This window comes from Scyliorhinus torazame, chromosome 11 (genome assembly GCF_047496885.1).
Source record: "Scyliorhinus torazame isolate Kashiwa2021f chromosome 11, sScyTor2.1, whole genome shotgun sequence".
NCBI classification, from domain to species: Eukaryota; Metazoa; Chordata; class Chondrichthyes; order Carcharhiniformes; family Scyliorhinidae; genus Scyliorhinus; species Scyliorhinus torazame.
The window spans coordinates 210,425,457-210,450,752 of NC_092717.1; the positions used below are offsets into that span (position 1 = coordinate 210,425,457).

A 25,296-nucleotide genomic window follows, 5' to 3' on the forward strand; every position below is an offset into this window, starting at 1 on the left:
TACAGATCTACCACCCCCTGGCTGAAGATGAGAATTCCTCCTCATCTCTGTTTTAAAGGATCGTCTCTTTAGTCTGAGATTTTGTCCTCTGGTTCTAGTTTTTCCTACAAGTGGAAACATCCTCTCCGTGTCCACTCCATCCAGGCCTCGCAGTATCCTGTAAATTTCAATAAGATCCCCCCTCATCCTTCTAAACTTCAACGCGTACAGACCCAGAGTCTTCAACTGTTCCTCACATGACAAGCTCTTCATTCCAGGGATCATTCTTGGTGAACCTCCTCTGGACCCTTTCCAAGGCCAGCACAGATACAGGGCCCAAAACTACTCACAATACTCCAAATGGGGTCTGACCAGAGCCTTATATAGCCTCAGAAGTACATCCCTGATCTTGTATTCTAGCCCTCTCGACATGAATGCTAACATTGCATTTGCCTTCCTAACTGCCGACTGAACCTGCACATTAGCCTTAAGAGAATCATGAACAAGGACTCCCAAGTCCCTTTGTGCTTCTAATTTCCTAAGCATTTCTCCAATTAGAAAATAATCTATGCCTCCATTCCTCCTTCCAATGTGCATAACCACGTTTCCACATTGTATTCCACCTGCCACTTCTTTGCCCACTCGCCTCGCCTGTCCAAGTCCTTCTGCAGCCCGCCTGCTTCCTCAATACTACCTGTCCCCCTACAGATCTTTGTATCATCTGCAAACTTAGCAACAGTGCCTTCAGTTCCTTCTTCCAGATCATTAATGTATATTGTGAACTGTTGCGGTCCCAGCACTGACTCCTGAGGCACACCACTAGTCACTGGCTGCCATCCTGAAATAGATCCCTATATCCCCACTCTCTGCCTCCTGCCAGTCTGCCAATCCCCTATCCATGCCAGGATCTGACCCTTAACACCATGGGCTCTTAATTTAACAGTCTCCTATGCGGAACCCTGTCAAAGGCCTTCTGAAAATCTAAATAAATCACATCCACTTGTTCTTCTTTGTCTAACTTCCTTGTTACCTCCTCAAAGAACTCTAACAGATCTGTAGATATGTCAGATATGACCTCCCCTTGACGAAGCCGTGCTGACTCATTCCTATTTCATCATGTACTTCCAAGTAATCAGCGATTTCATCTTTAATAAAGTTTGACCAGCTTGATTAAGTTCTTTGGTGAATGAATGAAGAGAAATTATGAGGTTGGAGCAGTGGTTAGCACACCCTGGAGCAGTGGTTAGCACAATTGCTTCACAGCTCCAGGGTCCCAGGTTCGATTCCCGGCTTGGGTCACTGTCTGTGGGAGTCTGCACGTTCTCCCCGTCTGTGCGTGGGTTTTCTCTGGGTGCTCCGGTTTCCTCCCACAGTCCAAAGATGTGCAGGCTAGGTGGATTGGCCATGCTAAATTGCCCTTAGTGTCCAAAATTGCCCTTAGAGTTGGGTGGGGTTACTGGGTTATGGGGATAGGGTGGAAGTGTGGGCTTGGGTAGGGTGCTCTTTCAAAGAGCCGGTGCAGACTCGATGGGCCGAATGGCCTCCTTCTGCACTGTAAATTCTATGAAAAAGGTTAGTGTGGCTGATGTTGCACATATAAGATTGTCAAATGGCTTTTGACAAAGTACTATCGCGATTAGACTTGAGTAAAATTGAGTACAGTCACCCAAGGCCGGAATCAAACCCGGGTCCCGGATGCTCTGAGGTAACAGTGCTAACCACTATGCCACCGTGCCAAGGGAAACATACAGTTCCCCGGGAATCACTATAAGGAACACTGCTCTCTTTGATACAGGAATGGACAAATATGTGACAAATGAAATTTAACACAGATGGATGAAGTAAAGAATATTGGTAGGAAAAATGAGAGTCAATATGAACGACAATTTTAAAAGAGGTGCAGGATCAGAGGCCCCTGCGGGTAGACGTACATGAATCTTTGAAGACGGAAGGTCAAGGTGAGAAGACTGTTTTAAAGCACATGGGATCCTTGGCTTTATTAAGAGAGGCATGGAGTACAAAAGCCATGAAAAAACTTTAAAGCATTCATTAGGCCTCAGCTGGAGCAGTGTGTTCAATTCTTAGTGCCACACTTTGGGAAGCGCGCAAAAGGCCTTTGAGAGAGTGCTGCAGACATTTACGCGAATGGGAGCAGAATAAAGGACTTCAGTTATATCGAGAGATTGGAAAAGCTGGGGTTGTTGTCCTTCGAGCAGAGAAAGAAGAGATGAAATTTGATGGAACTGTTGGAAATCATGAATGGTTTTGACAAAGAATAAAATGAGGCAAAGGGCACAATTCCCTGGAAAATACTTTTAGGGTGGTGGAGAGCGGGAAGATTATTCAACATCAATTGGTTCACTTAATGAGGTCCCACTGGCTTCTTGCCGCAAATGACGAACCACCAACCAATTCGGCGGCACTCGCCAGCCCCCCACTAACAAGGTCGAGCAGCACTTCAGCAGAACTTGCTCAGCCAACCCCAGCCAGCTTGCAATAATGCCGACAAGGAGACCAGCCCTATGATTCGGGAATGGGGATCTGGGGAGGTTGTGAGACGCAGTGGAGGCCAGGAGGGACGTCCTGTTCCCCCGAGGGTCAGACAGTGCTGCCTGCGACGAGGTGCCGGCGGCTGTGAGCACCGGGTGTGTGACCAGAGGGACTGGTCTCCAGTGCAGGAAAAAGGTCAATGACCTACACCGGGCATCACCGAGGGTGTCGGCACAATGATGTGGACCATGGATAACCGCCAGGTCTGGCAGAGCCAGATGATGCAGGGGCAGCCGGCGCTCAAACCAGCTGCCCCTCTGGCCCTATAGGTATCGAGGGGAGGAAGGAATGCCGGGTGCCAAGCCGGACCCATCCCATGGAATGGCAACAGTGGCCACCAGCTCCCCCCGAGTTCCATTGCTCTGATGAGGGTCACATCTCACAGCCAGCACACGGGACAGGGTGGCATGGCTGTGCCGGTGCCACGAATAAGTGAACCGGGGCCCTCCAACCCTAGAGCCCCCTTCGGATGCCTGCCAGAGGCATCAAAGGCCATGGACATGGTAAGCAGCTGGCTTCCTCAAACTCCTATGTGCAATCTGGGGACATACCTAGACGTAGCGGTAGAGCTAGGAAGGTAAAGCACATCGAGGATCACTGAGGGCACCGAGGGAGGAGGGGGATGGGGGGGTGGGGACAGCACCATCAGGAGAGTGATGAATTGTAAAACACAATAAACACCCTTGTGCACAAGCAGTATGGCGCCTCGGTCACTTTTTTCCGTAATGCGGGCTGACCTCTGAACTCTTGGCCCATCTCTCCAGGCTTCTCCCCCTCCCCGTGGCACTCACTCACCCTCCGGTCAAGTCCCTGGAGCCGTATTCCATCCCTGGTTGTTCGGATGTTGGCTGCTGCATGTCAGGTGTTTCCTCCCGCAGTGTTCAGACACAGTGTCCATGCATCAAGATGAGATTGGGATTCTAGGCAATGACTCCCACATGCTACATGGCCTGCCACCCATGGGAACCTACTTGGGCTGTGTGCAGTAGCCTTCAGCCGAAAGGCCAGAGCCTTGGCAGTCAATGGGGGTTACATGTGGTCAGTGGGGAAAATGGACAGGGACAAGTGTTGCCACCGGAAAGGGTACACATGATCCATGGGTAAGCATGGTGGTGCCGCAAGCGATTCCCCTCTGGTTGCCTCCCCAAGCGCCTGCCCTCTACCCTCCCATGGTGGCCCACCCCGGCAGAGGGTCTCCCCATTCCCCGTTGAGGACTTGGGTGGTAAGCCCACGCCCCCGGTCTCTTTGCCAATGAGCAAAGATGGCTACTCACCTCCTCGGCTCCTCATAGAAGCCCTTCTGCCAGGTTCACATTTTTCAAAAGGAGTACTAATCGGCGCCAGCGTGAACACTTGCTGGGGAGGCCGCGAGATATGGAAATAGGGCTTAAGTGATGATAATTGGGTTCTCACCACGCTATGGCGAGATCCCATTTTCGCCTACGGAAGCGGGCAGGTTGCATCGCAAGCTGTTTGGCACCTGGCGCGGTTTTTATTTTCTCCCTCTCCCACTATTCACACCCAAGCTATTTTTAAGGGGCAGAACCAAAGCAAACTGATTGTAAGTGATTGGTAAAAGAGCCAAAGGTACCAAGTTAATTTGTTTTTAAATAACTCAGCAAGTTGTTGTGTCCTAAAGCACACTGCGACTAACTTTTGAATGGAAATTGGTTAAATTATTGAAGAACATAGAACATAGAAAAATACAGCACAGAACAGGCCCTTCAGCCCACGATGTTGTGCCGAACCTTTGTCCTAAATTAATCATAGATTATCATTGAATTTACAGTGCAGAAGGAGGCCATTCGGCCCATTGAGTCTTCACTGGCTCTTGGAAAGAGCACCCTACCCAAAGTCAACACCTCCACCCAACACTAAGGGCAATTTTGGACACTAAGGGCAAATTGAAAACAATTTCAGGGCCATGGGGAAATAGTGGGGGGGGAGAGAGGGAGGGAGGAGGTGATAGTGGAGATAAACCAAGAAGAGGATGCAACATAGAACCATAGAATCCCGGGTCAGCACGGCGGCACATTGGTTAGCACTGCTGCCTCACGGCGCCGAGGTCCCAGGGTCGATCCCGGCTCTGGGTCACTGTCCGTGTGGAGTTTGCACATTCTCCCCATGTTTGCGTGGATTTCGTACCCACAACCCAAAGATGTGCAGGGTAGGTGGATTGGCCACGCTAAATTGCCCCTTAATTGGAAAAAAGAATTGGATATTCTAAATTTATTTTAAAAAATTAAATATAAATTAGAATCCCAACAGTGCAGAAGAAGGCCATTCAGCCCATCGTCTCTCCACCAACCCTCTGAAAGAGCACCTTACCTAGACCTACCTACCCCCATAACCTAACATGCATATCCTTGGACACGAAGGGGCAATTTACCAAGGCCAATCCACCTAACCGACACATTTGTGGACTATGGGAGGAAACCGGTGCACCCAGAGGAAACGCACGCAGACACGGGGTGAATGTGCAAACTCCACACAGACAGTAACCCAAGGCCGAATTGAACCAGAGTCTCTGGTGCTGTGAGGCAACAGTGCTAACCGCTGTGCCACCATGCTTTCTTCATTGAACTGCATTTGGTCCTTAGCCTTTCTCAATACGTATCAGGTGGATGTGTGAATAGAGCATTGCACATCCAAATTTCCCTCCGTAAACTGTGAGAAACAAGATGTTACAAGCAAGTTACAAAGAAGTAGAGACATAGTGGGGAAAAACTAGGGCAAGTGGCTAGGCCAGGGTCCCAGGTTCGATTCCCAGCTGGGGTCACTGTCTGTGCAGAGTCTGCACGCTCTCAACCTGTCTGCATGGGTTTCCTCTGGGTGCTCCGGCTTCCTCCCACAAATCCCAAAAGACGTGCAGGTTAGGTGAATTGGGCATTCTGAATTCTCCATCTGTGTATCCAAACAGGCGCCAGAATACAAAGAACAAAGAAAAGTACAGCACAGGAACAGGCCCTTCGGCCCTCCAAGCCTATGCTGACCATGCCGCCCGTCTAAACTAAAATCTTCTACACTTCCGGGGTTCGTATCCCTCTATTCCCATCCTATTCATGTATTTGTCAAGATGCCCTTTAAACATTACTATTGTTCCTGCTTCCACCACCTCGTCCGGCAGCGAGTTCCAGGCACCCACTACCCTCTGTGTAAAAAACTTGCCTCCTCTAAACCTTGCCCCCCACACCTTAAACCTATGCCCTCTAGTAATTGACCCCTCTACCCTGGGAAAACGTCCGTGGTGATTAGGGGCTTTTCACAGTAACTTCATTGCAGTAAGTCTACTTGTGACAATAAAGATTATTATTATTAGAATTCAATGCGTGGATGTACACTTCTGATCCGAGAAAGACAATCAGGATATTTGTTTAATGGTGAGACTGGCAGCTAGAGAATAGTGAAGGGATTTAGGTATCAGTACACAAAATCACTAAAAACTAATGCACATAGGTGCAAAAGCCATCAAATAATCCAAGAGTATGTTGTCCTTTATCGCAAAGAAGTAAAGGTGCAATACGTTCAGAGCAGAAAGTCTTGCATTTATCTACAATCTCTCACAATTTCAGACATCCCAAAGCTCTATACAACTGAATTAAGTACTTTTGAAATGTAACCACTGCTGGAATGTAAGGAACGTGCCAGTTAATTTTGCACTGAGCAAGACCAATAAACAAGTAATACAACTGAAGTTTTTTTTTCTTGAATATTTAATAGCTGAACAACTGAATTCGGTGCAAGGGATGGGGAAGCTGAAGCCCAGTAGCTGGGATTCCTGTAGGATATAGGAGGGCCTGGACACTTTATATGAGCAATACGCAGGGAGTGTCTTCAACTGCTTTAAAGGAAAATATTTGTATTTATATGTCAGGGACCTCTCCCACCCAGGCTTTGCCCTCTTCCAGACCCTTCCATCAGGTAGAAGATGCAGAGGTCTGAAGACCCGCACATCCAGACATAGGAACAGATTCTTCCCCAAAGCTATTAGACTCCTCAACCATTCTCCCTCGGACTTATCTGTTCCCTATAAGAATATTGGGCTGGATTCTCCAATAATGGGGCAATGTCCCCACGTCAGCGTAAAAAGACTGGCATTTCACTCCGGACTTTCCTTAAGAAGCTCTGGCTGCGGATATGGGGCCCCGCACTTCCAGTCGGGAGTCCACGCATGCGCATGGCGGCGGCCTGCAGCGGCCGCCCCGTGGGACATGGCGGACTCGGACCGTGGAGCAGCACCAAAAAGATAGCCCCCCCACCCCCGAAGATGATCGCGCGTGCCCGCGGATCCGTGATGCCCAATCACTCCCCTGGCCGTCCATGAGGCCTCCCCCGGTGAACAATCCACCCGCCCCCACCAACGGCCGATAGGTGGTTAGAAACATGCCGTCGGGAACTCGGCTGGTTTTGCGCGGAGAATCGTGGGGTGGGGGGGGGCATTCCTGAGCGTTTCTCCGGAGAACGGTGAATTGCGGGAGCGGCGCCGGTCAAAATTTTGGGTTTGACGACCATTCTCCGCCCCCGCACCGAACGCGATTTCGGCGCGGAGGCTCGGAGAATCCATGCCCTATGTATTTGCTTTGTTTGGCCCTTGTTCCGCACTGCAACCAATCACTATTTGTCGATGTACTATTCGTCAATGTACTTTGTCGATTATTCCTTTTTTGCCTACTGTGTACGTACGGTGTACGTTCCCGTGGCCGCAGAAAAGTACTTTCACTGTACATGTGACAATAAATCAATCAATCAATCAATGTGCATCATGACCTCAAGATACCCCAAAGCACTTTACCATCAATGAAGTACTTCAGAAATGTAGTCCATGTTGTAATATCGGGACATACTTAGCAAAGTTCCACAATGAGATTAATGCTAAAATAATCAAATTTTATGATGTTGTGGCTGAGCAAACAAGGTTGGCCAGGAAGTTGGAAGTACAGCTTGATTTACTTCAAATTATGCTACGGGATTTTCTGAACGCGAGAGCACAGACAGAGCCTGATCCAACTAATGGCACTACTGCAGTGCTCCCTCAGTATTTGAGTGAAGTATCAGGCTGGATTATGTGCTCAAATCACTGGAGCGAGGATTCTACCCACAACCTTCAGATATGGGGGTGCTAACTCTAGGTCAAGACTGCAGTTGTTCATAGCCTCAAACAGGTCCCAACTGGAGGACTCTATTCAGTTTTTGGAACCAAGCTCAGGAAAAAGATTCAATAGGTTCTTGATTAATAAGGGGATCAGCGGTAAGGGGGAGAAGGCAGGAGAATGGGGATGAGAAAATATCAGCCATGATTGAATGGCGGAGCAGATTCAATGGGCCGAGTGGCCTAATTCTGCTCCTACGTCTTATGGTCTTAAGGGTTCAGTGCAAAATCAACAGAATGATGCCAGTGCATAAAGGGTTAAATCACAAATTTCTAAACAAGGTCAGCATTCCCTTTAGTTCAAAAGGTTGAGAGTGATCTATTCAAGATCTTTAAAATGATTAAGGAGTTTGATAGGTTAAATAAAGGGATTTTTTTTCCGGCTAGTAAATGTTAATTACTAAAGCTGGATTATTTAGGAGTGAATTCAGGAAGCACAAATTTACCATAAATCATATAGTGGAAATCTGGACCTGTCTTCACCAAAATCTATGAGAGCTGAATTAATTGCAATTTTGAAAACTCCAAATGATATATTTCCAAAGATAAGGAGATATAGAGATACGGAGCAAAGGACCGATCAGCCATTATTTAACAGGATAGCAGAAGAAGCTCAAGGAGCTGCATGGCTAAGATGTGTTCTTTTCTTCCTACGCACTTTGGGGCCTTGAAGCTTTATTTTATCGGCAAGAGACTGATGAAAGAAAGACCTACAGCTGAAAAAAGCAAACACTCCCCATGTGTGAATTCTCAACAACTAACTGCATTGCGTTCACGATCAGACCACAGTTAAGTGAGTGATTGTGATGAATATATCTTTCAGCGATTGGAAGGAAATTTAATTATTGCTTTTCGGTCGAACTAGGTCTGTGAAAGAACACCATATTGACATCAAAATCCACACTTGACTGGCACTAGTAATGAGTGACCCTCAAAGTTAAAATATCATTACACAACATGGCGAGTTCATGAATTCGAAGGCAAAAAAAAAGCAATTGTTTTGATACACTCCATATACTGTCATTGCTTTCAACTTTCAAACTAACCAACAGAGCAGAAAAACACTACTGGAAAGCTTGAACTAATTCCCAATCAATTGCATCCAGTCATTTTTTACCCCCTCTGTGTTTCTTTCCCAGGGGCATGTCAAGACTTTGAATGAAAGTTGAGGGGTCTCTCCCAAGCTTCTGCTGCTACAAGGCTATTGCTCACACACGCGCGAGAGCATCGGCCGTTCACATTTTCCATGGTGGGTGTGGGCGGAGGAGTGAGAAATTGTTTGACATCCATTTAACATCTCTATTTAACAGTAACACAGCCAACATCAGGATCTCAACAGTGTAATGGGATCAATTATGTGTGTCAAGACGGTTATGGATCAGGACTTCAATCCTTTATGATGCAAAAACCGCACACTTGCATTTAACTTCTACCTTTGCATTTCTATACACCTGCTTTGATCATAGCACGCCTCATTTCCTCATTTCAACAGAAAAACCTACCTTCAACCTAGTAATATTATTATTCTCCCCTTCATGTGGAAATTTAGCTTCCTTACAAAATGATGAAAAACTAACATAAAAATGTTCAATGGGAAGGTTAGTAGGTGAATTTTATCACTCTTAATTCTCGATCTTTCCCCTCGCATTCTGTTCTTCCATTTTTCTAGAGATACAAATATGTCCATGTTCTCCATAAGTTATGAAGTTGATATTTATCTCATATTGTCCGATCCCTTTCACATTCCCGTACTGAAGGGGGAGGGTTCAGTGTTGATACCTCTTAAAACTGAATCGTTAGCATGCCACTGGAGTAGTTTTACATAAGTTACTTTATTAAGGATTGAGATGAATTATAGGACTGAGTAATCATTATTAACCATTAAACATGCATTTTTAGGACATAGCAGTAATAAGTAATCAAATGGGATTTAGGTTAGCTAACTTGACCAAAAGGACATTACTTCTGACAGCTTGGCCGGGATTCTCCGGTATCCGGCGGGTGGGCCGTACCGGCGCCAAAGAGTGGCATGAACCACTCAGGCGTCGGGCAGCCCGGAAGGTGCGGAATCCTCCGCACCTTCGGGGGCTAGGCCGGCGCTGGAGTGATTGGCGCCGCGCCAACCGGCGGCGAAGGACCTCCGCCAGACGAGTTGGCGCAGGAGCGCCAGCGTGTTCCCAGAACCGCTGCCTTGATTCTTGCGCATGCACAGGGGGTTTCTTCTCTGCGCCGGCCATGGTGGAGTTATACACAGGCCGGCGCGGAGGGAAAGAGTGCCCCCATGACACAGGCCCTCCCGCAGATCGGTGGGCCCTGATCATGGGCCAGGCCACCGTGAGGGCCACCCCCCCCCCCGCCCCGCCCTGGGCCGGATCCTCCCGCGCCTCCACGAGGATTCCGCAGGCCGCCCTCAGAGCCAGGTCCCGCCGGTACAAACCTTGTGTAATTCACACCGGCGGGACTGGCTGAAAACGGGCAGCCGCTCGACCCATCGGGGACTGAAGAATCGCCGGGGGGGGGGGGGGGCACTGCCAACGGCCCCCGATCGGTGCGGCATGATCCCCACCCCCCGGCAACAAACCGGCGCAGGAGAATTCGGCAGCCGGCATCGGAGCGGCAGGGTGGGATTCACGCCGCCCACCGGCGATTCTCCGATCAATCATGCGCTGCTTGCGATTCTATTGTGAAGTTTAAACACAGCTTGCAATTCTATTGGATAAGTTTAAAAATAGCAACTTCAAGGATTGGATCGTGTCCAACTGGGGTGGGCTATTGATTTTTGAACATGGTATAAGTACTGTGTTCTTGTCTTTGTTCGGCAGAACAGGTCATGCCAGATATCCAGTCTGTTCTCAGTGTACACGTAACAAGCTTGATTAAACAAGCCAGCTTGTTGTGTTTGTTCCTCTCTGTACTGAGTTGAGCCACAGGGAATAACCCCACGTGGAAGCTGACTCAATACACAGGTCTTGAAACTGCTCCGACACCTACATTATGCAAAACATTTTATTACATGTTTATGCTGCAATTATTTACATACATTCTTTATTAAATGTTAATTGTATTCTTGTTCTGTTAAAAATTACATGGTATTCAGTTCTTACTTGATAACAAGAAAAAGATGTCAACAATGATCATCTTCAAGAGCAACTTCGTTGGGTCTCCTAAAATGGATTCAACACAGAATTTCAAATCTGATTAATCAGACGAGTGATTTCTGAGCAGATGGCCTCCAAGACAGGTTTCAATGTAATTAAACAAATGATCGAGATGCAAGATCCTCAAAATCACCGCACGCAATATTAGTGTATGAACACATTAGGTCCATACACCAATTCTTTGTCTGCCACGTTGAAGCAGGCATCAACCTACTTAAATCAATGAATGCCATGCTAAATTAATTGACAAAGCGTCAATGTGTTTTGAAGCTAAGTTGCACTCAAGGTTATGGTATCTCAAATTACCTGAAAATGTTTTTCTGCTGGTCATCTTTCAAAGGAATACATCTTATTTTTTATTTGAGTTTTCAGAACAATTGATAAAACTGCCACAAAAATGTGGCTTTTTATTTGCTGTTAGATATGTTTTTGTCACAACAAATATCACATTTATGGCACCATGAACCATTGTAGCATTATCCAAAGCTGGGGAAAATCTTAGAGAACCTAACATGGAATACACATTCTAGGATGTCATGCCGTAGCCTCTCTGAATACCTTTGTCATTCTAATGCCAAAGCTGGAACGTATTTGTGGATGCCAATAGGGCAGAGGATTTCAAAGCATCGGTGTGGGCTTGATTTGAAATTAGGTAAAGTCACTTTCTTAAAATCCTTACATGGGATGTAGGCATCACTGTCTGGGCCAGCTTTTAATACCCATCCTTCAATTGCCCTTGGTGCTTTCTCGGCTGTTTCAGAGGGCAGTTAAGATTCAAACACATTGCTGTGGGTCTGGAGTAACAGGTTGTCCAGGACATTAGTGAACCAGACAATCGAATGGTCACCATTAGACTTTTAATTCCAGATTTTTTATTGAATTCAAATTTCAACATTCGCCGTGTATGGGATTAGAACCTAGGTCTCCAAAGCATAGCCATGGGTCTCTGGATTACTGGCCCAGTGACAATATAGTTACACCACTGCCTCTCTGAACTTTACAACAACGATCTGGTGAGCAGTACCAGGAATTATTGTATAACTCACTGAATCATAGAACGCTACAGACAGGAGGAGGTCTTTTGGCCCATTTTGTCTGTGCTAGATCTTTGAAACAGCTATTTCAATTTGTTACATTCACCCACCCATTCCCCAGAGTCCTACAAATCATTCCTCTTCAATTCACTTTCAAAAGTTATTATTGAATCTGCTTCCCTTTACATACATTGGATTCCATATCCTACCAACGATAAAATTCTCTTAATCTTTCCACTGGTTCTTTTACCAATTTACATAAATCTGTGCCCATTGGAAACTGACCCTGCTGCCACCGAAAATAGTTTCTCCTTATTTACTCATGATTTTGAACACCTTTACTGATTTGTTCTTTGACCTTCTTTGCTCGGAGGAGAATATCCATGGCTTCTCTAAATTTTCCACAAAACTGAGATTCTGCATCCTTGATGCCATTCTAGGTAAATCTCCTCAGCAGCCTCTCCAAAGGTTGTTACACCTGTCCTAAAGTGCAGTGTCCAACCAGTAATTTATAAACCTCTGACGTAACTAAATTGCTTTTCCACTTACAATATCTCATGTGCTGTTACCATGGCTGCTGAACTTGTATTGCCACCTTCAAAGTTTTGGATGTGTGCACCCTAGATCTCTCTGTCCTGTAACCACTTTAAAATTGGATCATGTAATGTATATTGCCTCTATTTTTCTTCCTGCCAAGATGTATTAATTAACAATTCTGCTATCCTCGTCACTGTTTACTGCAGTTACCAAATAATACCTGGGTCTCCTAACAATACAATTCCTATGGTCAGTTCTGAAACATCTGTAACACATGTATCAAAATAGTTTTTAAAAATGTTTTAATAATAATCTTTATTGTCACAAATAGGCTTACATTAACACTGCAATGAAGTTACTGTGAAAAGCCCCGAAGCGTCACATTCTGGAGCGCCTGTTCGTGTACACAGAGGGAGAATTCAGAATGTCCAAATTACCTAACAGCACGTCTTTTGGGACTTGTGGGAGGAAACCGGAGGAATTCCACGCCGGCACAGGGAAAACGTGCAGACTCCACACAGACAATGACCCAAGCCGGAATCGAACTAGGGATCGTGCCGCCCCGAAGAGGTTAAAAATGTATTCTATCTTCGCACCAAGCCATTTCCACATGTGCAGGATACTGGCTGTATATCCTTGTACTTAATTCTGGGAAGTAAATGTGAATATTGCGTTTTCATGACTTAATTATTATTTCACATTTTATCCTCAACACTGAAAATTTGGAATCTCAATTTTACAGGTTGAACTTCTCAAGTCATTGACTTCACCACTGAACAAAAAACCTTGCTGTTTGCCTAAGTTTGCTGTTTACCTATTTACCAGATTAATCCCAAGAGGAAAAAGCAAAACCTGGTGGAAACAGGAAGGAGCCCACTTTCCACATTGATCCAGCATTCCTTTCCAATTTGGGGAAGATGGATTGTAGTGGACCAGTAATCTAGATGCCCAGGCAAATGCTCTGTGGACATGAGTACAAATCCCACCAATTTAGGGGCTGGTTTAGCACAGTGGGCTAAACAGCAGGTTTGTGATGCAGAACAATGCCAGCAGCGCCTGTTCAATTCCCGTACCAGCCTCCCCGAAGAGGCGCCGGAATGTGGCGACTAGGGGCTTTTCACAGTAACTTCATTGAAGCCTACTTGTGACAATAAGCGATTATTGTGGGGCAGCACGATAGCACAAGTGGATAGCACTGTGGCTTCACAACGCCAGGTCCCAGGTTCGATTCCCTGCTGGGTCACTGTCTGTGCAGAGTCTGCACGTTCTCCCTGTGTCTGCGTGGGTTTCCTCCGGGTGCTCCGGTTTCCTCCCACCGTCCAAAGATGTGAAGATTAGGTAGATTGGCCATGATAAATTGCCCGTAGTGACCAAAAAGGTTAGGAGGGGTTATTGGGTTACGGGGATAGGGTGGAAGTGAGGGCTTAAGCGGGTTGGTGCAGACTTGATGGGCCGAATGGCCTCCTTCTGCACTGTATGTTCGATGAGAGCTGGTGGAATTTAAATTCAATGAATAAAATCTGGAATATAAAGATCGGCTCAGTGATGTTGGCCATGGTTATCATCATCAATCGTTTTAAAAACCCATCTGGTTCTCTGATATCCTTCAGGGAAGGAAATCTGCCATCAGTATCTTGTCTGGCCTACATGTGACTCCAGACCCACAGCAATATGGTTGATTCTTAAATGCCCAGTGAAACGATCAAGCAAGCCATTCAGTTCAAGGGCAATTATTTATGGGAAGCAAATTGGCAACGATACCATTAAGATTTTTTTCAAAAGTTTCACCAAGCAGCAGCTCTAGAACAAAGAACAATGCAGGACAGGATCAGGCCCTTCAGCCCTCCAAGCCTGTACCGGTCATGATAGCAACTTTTGCCAAAACCCTCAGCACTTTCTTGTGAAAGAACAAAGAACAAAAGATGTGCCATCAATCTATGTCAGGACATTGCAACTGAAAATGAATAACTGTTTAATTTTCTTTCCTTTTGTTTCTGCAAATTCCTGATTTTGTGCAGCATCCAAGGGAGTAATGGGCCCAATGAATATAGATGGCACCTACTGTGTTAACTTTGCTTTCTCACTTCTGAGTCATACTTGAATATTAATCTAGAATTACACACCAACTCAGTTCCATGGGAGTGTTACACCGTCTGCCGGTGCTGCGTTCTGCATGAAATGAGTCTGGTCAGGTGGATGCAAGAGATCGCTGTAGAAGTGAGGAGGCAATGGCATGGTGGTAATGTCACTGGATTAGTAATCCAGAGACCTAGGGTAACACTTTGATGGCCTGGGTTCCAATCCCATCATGGCAAATGATGAAATTTGAATTCAGAAACAAATCTGGAATTGAGTGTCTGCCATTGCCAATTTTTGATAAAACCCATCTGGTTCACTAATGCCCTTTAGGGAAGGAAATCAGTTGTCTTTACCTGCTCTGGTAGCGTGACTCTAGATCCATAGCACTTTATAGCCAAGGTTCCGCAAACAGGAGTGCGGCCTCAACCGGGACCTTGGATTCATGTCGCATTACATTCATCCCCCACCATCGGGCCTGGGCTTGCAAAATCCTACCAACTGCCCTGGCTTGAGACAATTCACACCTCTTTAACCTGGGATTACCCCCATCTCTGGATCTGTGAAGACTTAATTACCTGCAAATGCTTGCATTCAAAGCATTGTCTTGCATCTTTGACTTTGTCTATATAAATGTTTCTGGAACATACCTCTTCATTCACCTGAGGAAGGAGCAGTGCCCCGAAAGCTAGTGTTTGAAACAAACTAGTTGGACTTTAACCTGGTGTTGTAAGACGTCTTACTGTCCTCAGTTCAAGAGCAATTAGGGATGGGCAATAAATTCTGGCCACATCCAATGAATAAAAAATAAATTGAAGATGTGGTGTTCTGGCCAATACAAAACTTTCAATCAAAAACATCAAAATGGAGGTAATTAATCATTTATGTCATTTGGTGACTGTGGGACTATCTTGTAAGCAACTTGACCACCATGTTTACACGCATAACGTGATACTTTGTATACAGTGAGAACATAAACGGTATAATGTAAATGCAAGTTCTATATTTACTTTACTATCATTAGACAAACGGTTTCATCCAGTTAAAAAGAATGCAAGGCTGCTTTGTTAAAGGGGAATAGGCCTGAAATGAAAACTTAAAGACCTACCTTGAATTTAACGAAGTACAAATAAAAAATAGCTTTCTTAAAGATCCTGACTATACCACTGAAATAGAATCATAGACTTCTTACAGCATGAAAATAGGCCCTTCGGCCCATCGTGTTCACACTGGCCATCAAGCACCCATTTACTCTAATCTCATTCTCCAGCATTTGACCCATAGCCTTATGCTATGGCATTTCAAATGCTCATCTAAATACTTCTTAAATGTTGAGGGTTTCCACCTCTACCACCGTTTCTGGCAGTGAGTTCCAGATACCCATCACCCTCTGATGAAAAGGTTTTTCCTCACTTCCCCTCTAAACCTCATGCCCCTTACCTTAAATCTATGCCCCCTGGCTATTGACCCTTCTGCTAAGAGGAAAAGTTAATTTTTATTCACCGTATCTATATCCATCATATTTTATAGACCTCAATCAGTTCCCCCCTCAGCCTTCTCTGCTCCAATGAAAACAACCCCAGTCTAACCAGTCTCTCTTGAAAGCTGAAACGATCCAGCTTAAGCAACATCCTGGTGAATCTCCTCTGCACCCTCTCTCGTGCAATAATTTCCTATTGTGTGGTGACCAGAATTGTACACAGTACTCTAGCTGTGGCCTAACAATATTTTAATGCAGCTCCATCATAATGCCTCGGTTGATAAAGGCAAGTATCCCATGTGCCTTCTTAACCATCTCATCTATCTGTTCTGGTGTGTTCAGTGATCTATGGACATGCAACTCAAGGTCCCTCTGATCCTCTGCACTGTACTTCCTAGGAACCTACCATTAATTGTATATTCCCTTACCTTGATAGTTATCTGAAAAAACTTTGCGCTGTTTAAATAATTCACATTTATGTAGTGTCATTTATGACCTCAGAACCGCCCAAAGCACCTTATGGTTAAGGGTGTACTTTGAGTGCAGTCACTGAATTGACGTAGGCAAAGGCAGAATTTATTCTGCACAACATTTTTTCTCAAAACAGGAGTGACAGGAACATCAGTTAACCTGTTTACTGAAGTTCAGAGAAATGTTGGTCAGTGCACTGAAGAAGGGAATCTTCAATGTGTCCTTGTACAGGCCATAACCTCCATTTACCATCTCAGCCATAAGACTCTTTCTTCCATACAACATTAACTCATCAGCAAACATACGCTAAAACCCCACTGTGGCACTCAATCCAGCAATCCTTGAGACTAAACCTAAACTGAGGGGGATTGAGGGTCATATGGCCCCACAAGTATGTTTCACCATTCAGATGACACTGGTTGAACATTTACAGCAATTCCACTTCTCCACCCTAATCCCATAACTTCAGAAACACGTCGCTACAGTGCAAACTTCTCCCTATGCACCTCATTGCAAGAAATGTAAGTCGCAAACCAGCCAACATCTCCAGGGAGAAGGGTGATGGTGAACTGAGTGAGGTAGGTCCGGCCTTTAGGGCAGGAAGGAATCAAACATCTTTGAAAGGGAAATTGGGGAGTAGAGCGGGGACAGGAGATGGTTTGGTGTCTAATTGGGGAAGCAACAAGAGGGGTAACATCTTTGTGAAGGTGTTCCCCGGATGCACAGGCTGCGCCCCCCTCACCCCAAGGATGAGCACCCTCTTCCTTCCCACCTTTTAACTATTTGTGTTAAAAAAAAATCAACCCTCTCACTCTTGCCCGCCTGTCACTGTCCACTGTATGATAGGAACATAGGAATTAGGAACAGAAGTGGGCAATTCAGCCCTTCAATCAGATAATGGCTGATCTCTTCCTGGTGTCAAATTCACCTCGCGACCTGTTCCCCATATCCCTTTAACCAGAAACATATCTATCTCCTTCTTGAAACCATTTATTGATTCAGATTCCACCGCACTATGGGGCAGCGAGTTCCACAAATTCACCATCCTCTGCGAAAAGTAGATCCTCCTCATCTCAGTTTTAAACCTACTACCTCTCAACTTATATCTGTGATATCAATAAGGGCAGATTGATGGTCGTAAGTGGGTAATAGCTGGCCACTTAAGAGCCTCAATAGGCCCAAGGGTGGATGACCTTGACTCCCCTCTCACCCCCCCCCCCCCTCTTGCCCCTCCCATCCCATACAAAGGGGACCAGTCAGGGGTGGTTAGGATCTCACCAGCCATCTGCCCCCACCCTTGAAAGCATGCCCAGCGGAGAGCCATAAAATCCAGCCAGTTAATTCAATGCAGATTATGTCAGATTATGCACAATTTTGTGGAGTTGGCCCATGACCCTTGGGACCGAGGTTGAGATATTTTACCAGGATCTTCAGAGCCAATATCTCTTCAACACACCAGAAGGTTGTTGGTCACAAAAGTAGTTGATACCAACCATATAATATAAGCAAATACTGCAGATGTTAGATATCTGAAATAAAAACAGGAAATGCTGGATAAACTCAGCAGGTCTGGCAACATATGTATGGAGAGAAACAGAGTTAACGTTTCGAGTCCGTATGAACTCAAAATATTAACTTAATTTCTCTAATACCAACTGTGCCTGTGAAGCAACACTGTTTCTCTGATGGAATAATGTTCCTCTCACAATCAATAACTTTGCAATAAACCATGCTGATTGTAATGATTAATCGATTCCACAGCTAAAAGGTGGCTTGGCCAAACATTAACTAACAAAGTCAAACACATGCCTACTAAGAAATGAACTGTCCATTATATTGGTTGGGGCAATAAAGGAAAACCTCCAGAGGCAGGAAATCACAAGTAAAAGCAGACAGATCTGGAGCTGCACAGCAGGTTGACTACCATCAGAAGTAGAAAACATGGGTCTGACGCTTCAGTAGAACTATAGGTCATACTTGAGTAAAATTTCTTCTTTCTCTTTCCGATACTGCCTGACATACTTTGCATGTCCTGTTGTTGTTATACTATTTCTCATGCAGAAAAATATATCTCCCTGGATGCAAAAACTAAATAAATTGTTTCATGGTGAAGCCACAATATTCTACAAACCCAATAACATACTGCAATTGGCTAATATCACATTCAAAATGCCTTGTGCAGATCTAGTAATAAATTATTTTCTTTAATTTTAAAAGTGTATTCCTGTCTATATAGACATAGGTAAAAGATATATATATATACATTCAATATCAGTATCACAAGCATCAACATTGTCATCTTTCAATATATTTGTGACGACAGTAACCATTAGAGTGACTCAGTTAAGTTGCAGATATATTCATATAAAAGATCCCCAGTTTTCTAATTATACTAGAATGACAAAGTAAAACACATATAAATGAAGCATTAACATTAGCTCTTAAAGTATGACAGTCACTTGTTCATAAACCAACAGAAAATTCTTTGTTGCAGATCTAATCACCGCTAGCCAATAAATGAAACAAATAAATTTAGGTTGAATATAATTCAAGGCAACATTCTGAAACCTGATGGTGTGTTTAATTTATATTTTAGACCATTCGAAACAACTTTTATCTGACACCATGACCAGCGACCATTTTATTCTCAGTCCACTCACATAAGTGGCCAATTCCATGAGCAATGTGACGCCAAATTGATACAATTCAAATAGCTTCACAATTTTTTATATTGCCGACAGAGTTGATCTGATTGGGAATCATCTGTGTGTGTTTAACATGCACAGAGATCAGTACCCAAGTTACACTACTCCTTAACTATTATAATAGATAGCAGTAGTAACTGCGAAAAGAATGGGAATCATCTGTGTTTAACATGCAGAGCTCAGTACCCAAGTTACACTCCTCCTCAGCTATTATAACAGATAGCAGTAGTAGCTGCGAAAAGAATGAGTTTATGTTGACACATGGTGCCAGACGCACAATTGTTTCTTAAACTGTTTATTTAAATTCGGTAAAAAGAGAGAAACACACACAAGGCAGAACGTTTAGTAGATGTTTATCTCCTAGCTGCGCCACTTTGGTAAATCATTCTGCTGCAAAAGTACATGTTATTTATTCAGAACGTCACTGTTGATTGGTGTCAACGATATTCTTGGAAGTCTAATTGCACGGATTATAAATCGCCTTTTGATAATTTGGTGAAGATAACAGAAGAAGCTTGTGATAACACTGGACAGATAACGTTCTGACCAGGATAGGGTGCGTGTGGCCAAATGAGAACCGTACTGAGACAATCCCTTCAGATTTCTGGCCAGTGTTTTGGATGTCATGTGTAATCCATCTCGGGCCGCAGAAGGGTTCTGACAAGCTGCGAGATGTACAAGCGCTATCGCGCGTCAACACCCGAGCGGATTTACTGGGATGCATGAAAGACATTGGCAAGTGGACAGGAAGGAGCGTTTGGAGAGAGTCTTCCTCCCACACACATCTCCAGACAACTCAGGCCACAGAGTCCGACGATGTCACGTGAAAGGACCGACAGGACATCTCCTACAAACGCTGATGTGCCACTGATGCCCAGGCCAGGAGCCGCCGCCAGTGCCAGCTTTGCTGACAGATGCAGCAGACACCAACCCACATCTGTACTTCAGAAATGTCAGCCTTTAATCACGGCTGACACGTCCCCCTCCCTCCTTTTGATATTGCATTCGGCTGCAATGAATTTACATGATGGTTTTATGTTGTTTGTTTTCCCCCTCACCCACCCAGCGACTAAATACAACATCCCCCCACCCCCTTCCCCAATCAACAACAAACAAAATAAAAATAAATAAAATGGACTTACCGAATCTGAAGAGAGCTGAGCCAAAATGGCGAAGCTGGAGAGACGGTCACACTGGCATTTTGTACGTGACGAGTCAATTGGGAACGTCTTGCAGCCGCGGCTGGACCAGACCCCCTGAACGGCAAAGCTGACAATTTCCAAAAGAGAAGAAAACACATCTATACATATCTCTCAATGAGGAGCTAATAAATCCCGCGCGCGCATGCACCAAACAAATCATATATATAACTATAAATAAATAGAACAAAAGGCGATGCACCAGCTCGGCAACGCGCCACAAAACATTTAAAGGAATAAGTTTTCAAACGACGACGGACGGATTTATTGCAATTGCTTGAACGGCAATTCATCTCCCCATCCTTCCTCCCCATAACCAGGAGCAAGCAAGCAACCCCCTACCCAGACCGAAACATAAATGTCAACCTGAGTTCCCCCACCTATATGAGGTGAGGGAGTCAGATAAATCACACTGAGAAACAGGGAACTGCACACAATCCCCCTTCCTGCAAACCTCTCTTTAACAGGCTCCGCTATTTCCACAGAGAGATTTGAGGGGTGACAAATGTATGAGTGTCCATAATATGCCGAGTGAGGGCTCCCCCTCTTGTAACATAAAAACCGGCACGAAAGGCAAGCGAAATAATATCTGGAATTATAAAAAGACAGGCGCTCCCATCCCTGTGAATGTCGAATACCGAGGAATTAATAAACCGCACCAGTCACACTCGCTACCTGAGAGCCGGCTTTCACTTTACTTTGCCCCCCCCCCCCCACGCCTCAGGTTGTCTAGGCAATACTCAGATAGCTATCCTTTTGAAGATTATTCAACATTTGCTTTGGCATCAAACCTTTTTTTTTCCACCCCCCCCAAAAAACACTTATCTGAAAACATGCCAGATAATCTAGGTACTGTACAGTCATCAATTCTACAATCATATAAACAAAAAAAAAGTGCATACCAAACCTGTTTCCAAAACAAGAGCACTATAGCTCCATTCCCAATAGCACAGACTTGAAACAGAAATGCACACTGTAACAGTGTTTCAAGGGTTTGGGAGCTACTTAGAAAAGGAAGCAATGAAAGAGGAGAGGAGGGGAGGGGGGGGAAGAAAATGCACTGAAGAAAAAAGCAAGTATGCCATCATTAAAGTGATGAGTCAAAGAACGGGTGACAGATTTGGCAAAGGAGTTTCCTCGCTTAACTTTTATTGAGTGTACATGATCTCTTTATATAAACAATTAACAAATAATTTAAGTCTCAGTAACGGCACAAGACTGAAAATTCAAAAAGTCACATTGCACTTTAAGGATGAATTCAAATTAAAATTGCTGCAATTTCTCAGATCCAAATTGTTCCTGCTAGAACAAATTTTGGGTTTAATGACACCTGTCTCTCCTGAAATAGATGTGTGAATAGTCAGTGGGACACATTGTTCCACTGTGCTAGATACAATTATCACGTTCGAATATGCCTGAAGCCATAACCACAAAGATAAGTTATTTTTTAAATTAAATTTTAACAACTTACTGTTTTCAAAATTTGTGTCGTGCGGAAAACATGCCTCCACTCTTTTAACAATCGTGCACACAAACAGACACGTAGCCATTTTCAGTTATGATGAGAAAAACGTGTCTGACCTTTGCAAGGGGGGGGCGGTATCTGAACCCATGTCCATGTTAGTCAAATGCAGCCTTGAAACGAATTATGTACAATATCAACTTTCAGCTTCATTAATAGATAAGCATGTCTGCTTAAAGGGCTTCCATCTAGGGATTTGAACTGCCAGGAGGGAATGGGTTTTGTTATCTACAGGTGAGGGACTTTGTACGGAGGCAGGTTTCGACCTTTCCACTTCTACCGACTCAGGGAATACAAGACAAGGTAGTTTCAAAAACGCGAGTGGGGGAGGGGAAGGCCGCGGAAATTTATAAAGAGTTCATGGAGTGGGAGGCAACCCAGATAGGGGAGGTAAAGCGTAAGTGGGACGATGAGTTGGGTAAGGAACTAGAGCAAGTCCATGGGAGGATGCTCTGAGTAGAGTCAACGTATTCTCATCATGTGCCAGGCTCAGCCTGATACAATTTAAGGTGGTCCACCAGGCACACATGACGGTGGCCCGGATGAGCAGGTTTTTTGAAGGGGTGGAGGACAGGTGTGGGTGGTGTGCGGGAGGGCCTGCAGATCATGTCCACATGTTTTGGGCATGTCTGAAACTTAGAGGATTCTGGCAGGGATTTACGGATGTCCTGTCCACGGTACTAAAATCAAGGGTGGCGCCGAATCCAGAAGTGGCAATTTTTGGAGTGTCGGAAGACCCGGGAGTCCAGGGGATGAGAGAGGCTGACGTTATGGCCTTTGCCTCCCTGGGAGCCTGGAGACAGATCTTTCTGGCGTGGAGGGACCCGGAGCTCATAAAATCTTGGGTTTGAGTTAGTGACATGGCTGTGTTTCTCAGGCTTGAGAAAATCAACTTCACCCTGAGAGGATCGGCGTTAGGGTTCGTCTGGAGGTGGCAGCCGTTTATCGACTTCTTCGGGGAAAATTAAACTGTTAGCAGATACAATGAGCGGGAGGAGGGTTCGGGATGGAGGGGACAGTTTAGGCATCATCAGCGAGTGAAGGAAGTGGGACTGGGGAACTGTGTGTGTAAGATGTGTTGGCTGGGTATGGTTGTTGGTTGGGGGGAGTGTCATTTACTGAGTTAGGTTTACATTTGAAATTGTTGTTATAAAATCACAAATGTTTAAAGAAAATGTTTTTTTTTAAAAAAGGGCTTCCACCTATTTCTCTCCAAAACTGGCCAAGTTTCATGCAATGAAGGGGAAAGGAATGGAAAGGAAATTTGGCTTGAGTTCTGCAGATTTCCTTGTTGCTAATGAATCTTCATCGGAACCATATTAAGCTGAATGGGTGAAGGGTACATGTTTGGGTTCACACAATTGAAATTTCTGGATCACCCATTTGAAACAAAGTATGGCAAAAAAACTGGCAGCCACCGAGCAAGCACCAAAGAAAAGAATCCACAAGATTTATCCCCGCACAGTAACAGGTAAAGTTATAGTAGATATGTCATGTGTTACAATCAGTATTGGTGAGCCAAGATCAGACTCACAAGTGAATAAAAATCACAAAATCAACACCTGAAAGCAGCATTGCCATGGTGTTGATGTAGATTTAGCTGTCAGAACAGTTTCGTCTGCCAACTTTACTTCAAATCTGCCAGGGTCTTGTTGGACTGGTATATTTCTCCAATCTGATTTTTTGTAATGGTTTTCAAATTTTGAAACACACGTTTTGTAAAAGGAAAAATATTTTTATGGGCACAATGGATGACATGATAGTGCCATAAACTGAGTCACTGGCCACTTTATTGTAAAGGTAAGGTAAAGCTGACATAGCCCCAGATGACCATAGGCTGTTTAGGCTGCTGTCCCCTTTCAGGGGGAGAGCTGATTGGTGGTGATTTACCTGAGGATCACCACACTTCAAGCAAAGGGCAAGGTTGAGATGGTGGGGCCTTCATGAATAACCTCAGCAGGTATGGGAATTGAACCTGAGCTCCTGGCCTTGCTCTGCTTCACAAACCAGCTGTCTAGCCAAGTGAGCTAAACTGTCCCCCTGTTGTAATTCGATGTTCGGTATTTGCTCATTTCTGTAATGCTCGTAGTTGCCGAGTATAATGTACCAAGCATATACAAGTGTAATTAATACACATGGTGCATTGTGATAGTAAGTGACTAGTTACTGAGTAACTCGGACAGTGGACAAACCTGGAAAACTGTTTCAGAGAGCGACAATGATGCAAGTGTGCTGATGTGTTCAATCATGGCAGCATTGTCAGATTGGGTTGCTTATGTCCATATATCTTTGATGGTTACCATATGGAGGACCAAGAGTCAAGGAGTGGAATGTGAATACAGAATTTGGCGTGCGGCTTTTATGAGGGCTGCTGTTAATGCTGGCGGTAGGCCAGAAACAGGAATTCAATTTCAAATAATTTCTCTTGATTTAACCTTGAATTGTCGGTGGTTTGTTTTGTTGATGGAGTATTTTTTTTAATGCTTCTAACAATATCCACCATTTACATCCACAACAATGTTGTCTCTTTTAAGTGGTGCATGAAAGGAACTTATGTACCTTTTATAATTTGTTTTATAAATCACACTCTTATGTATATTCATTGGTTTCATTATTGTTTTATATTTTTTATCTCACGGATCCAACAAGATCATACCTCCTTTACTCTCCTTAGGTCAGTCACAGCCACAGATTTCTGATCTGCCACTTTACTACAAGCTGTGTGGGAAGCTGAGTCAGATTGCTAGTGGGTGGGAATGTACAATTGCCGTTTGAACAGCACACCCACATGCAAAATGGCAGTGCTGGTGGGGTAGCAAAGTGCAAATCATTTTTAGATTTGATTTTTTAATTAGACTTTAATATTTGACAGATTGTTTGTGGGAGAAAAGCAATATTACTACTTCTACACCAGAATCACTGAAACGACAGCACGCAGACTATTTAACATGAGCACTTCAGGACCAATCTCAATTTTTAACAATATAGTTTGCCTCATTTAGTGACTGTTACAAATCAAAAAATGGAGTGGTGCTGTTCTATTAGCCATTCATTTGCAATTTTGTGATCAATGTGGCTCCTGCTGCAGGCAAAATATCATGGCAGTTGGGGGACATTGGACATGCCACCCAATTACTTCTCAAGTCATTTTGCCAGCCTTCCCACCTCCGACATCAAAGGACCCAGAAAATCTTGGCCTATGCGGCTGAATCATTGTCATTGAGGGGATTTACAGCTTTGGGTCATGGAAAGACTTGGACTTATGTAATGCCTTGTCCGTTGTCAAAATATCTCAGGGGACTCCATACAATCTTTGGAGTATAAACATTACGTGAGCACGGCAGTAATGGAATTAGTAAAAAATGGAACTGCTCCCTTATAATTATGGAGGGGCAGACAGAATCGGTCCTCTCTGAAACAGCCCATAGCCGACTGT

General features: G+C 44.6%; 1 protein-coding gene across 12 annotated transcripts in view; it reads right to left on the bottom strand.

Annotated features, from left to right (window-relative positions):
* adgrb1a (adhesion G protein-coupled receptor B1a) overlaps positions 1-25,296 on the bottom strand; it is an 888,347-nt gene that overhangs the window by 248,012 nt on the left and 615,039 nt on the right. For all 12 annotated transcript variants that reach the window (XM_072468272.1, XM_072468276.1, XM_072468275.1 and 9 more), the window contains one exon: positions 20,282-20,408. In XM_072468272.1, coding sequence (XP_072324373.1) covers positions 20,282-20,408 — 127 coding nt within the window. The remainder of the gene's footprint in view (positions 1-20,281; positions 20,409-25,296) is intronic.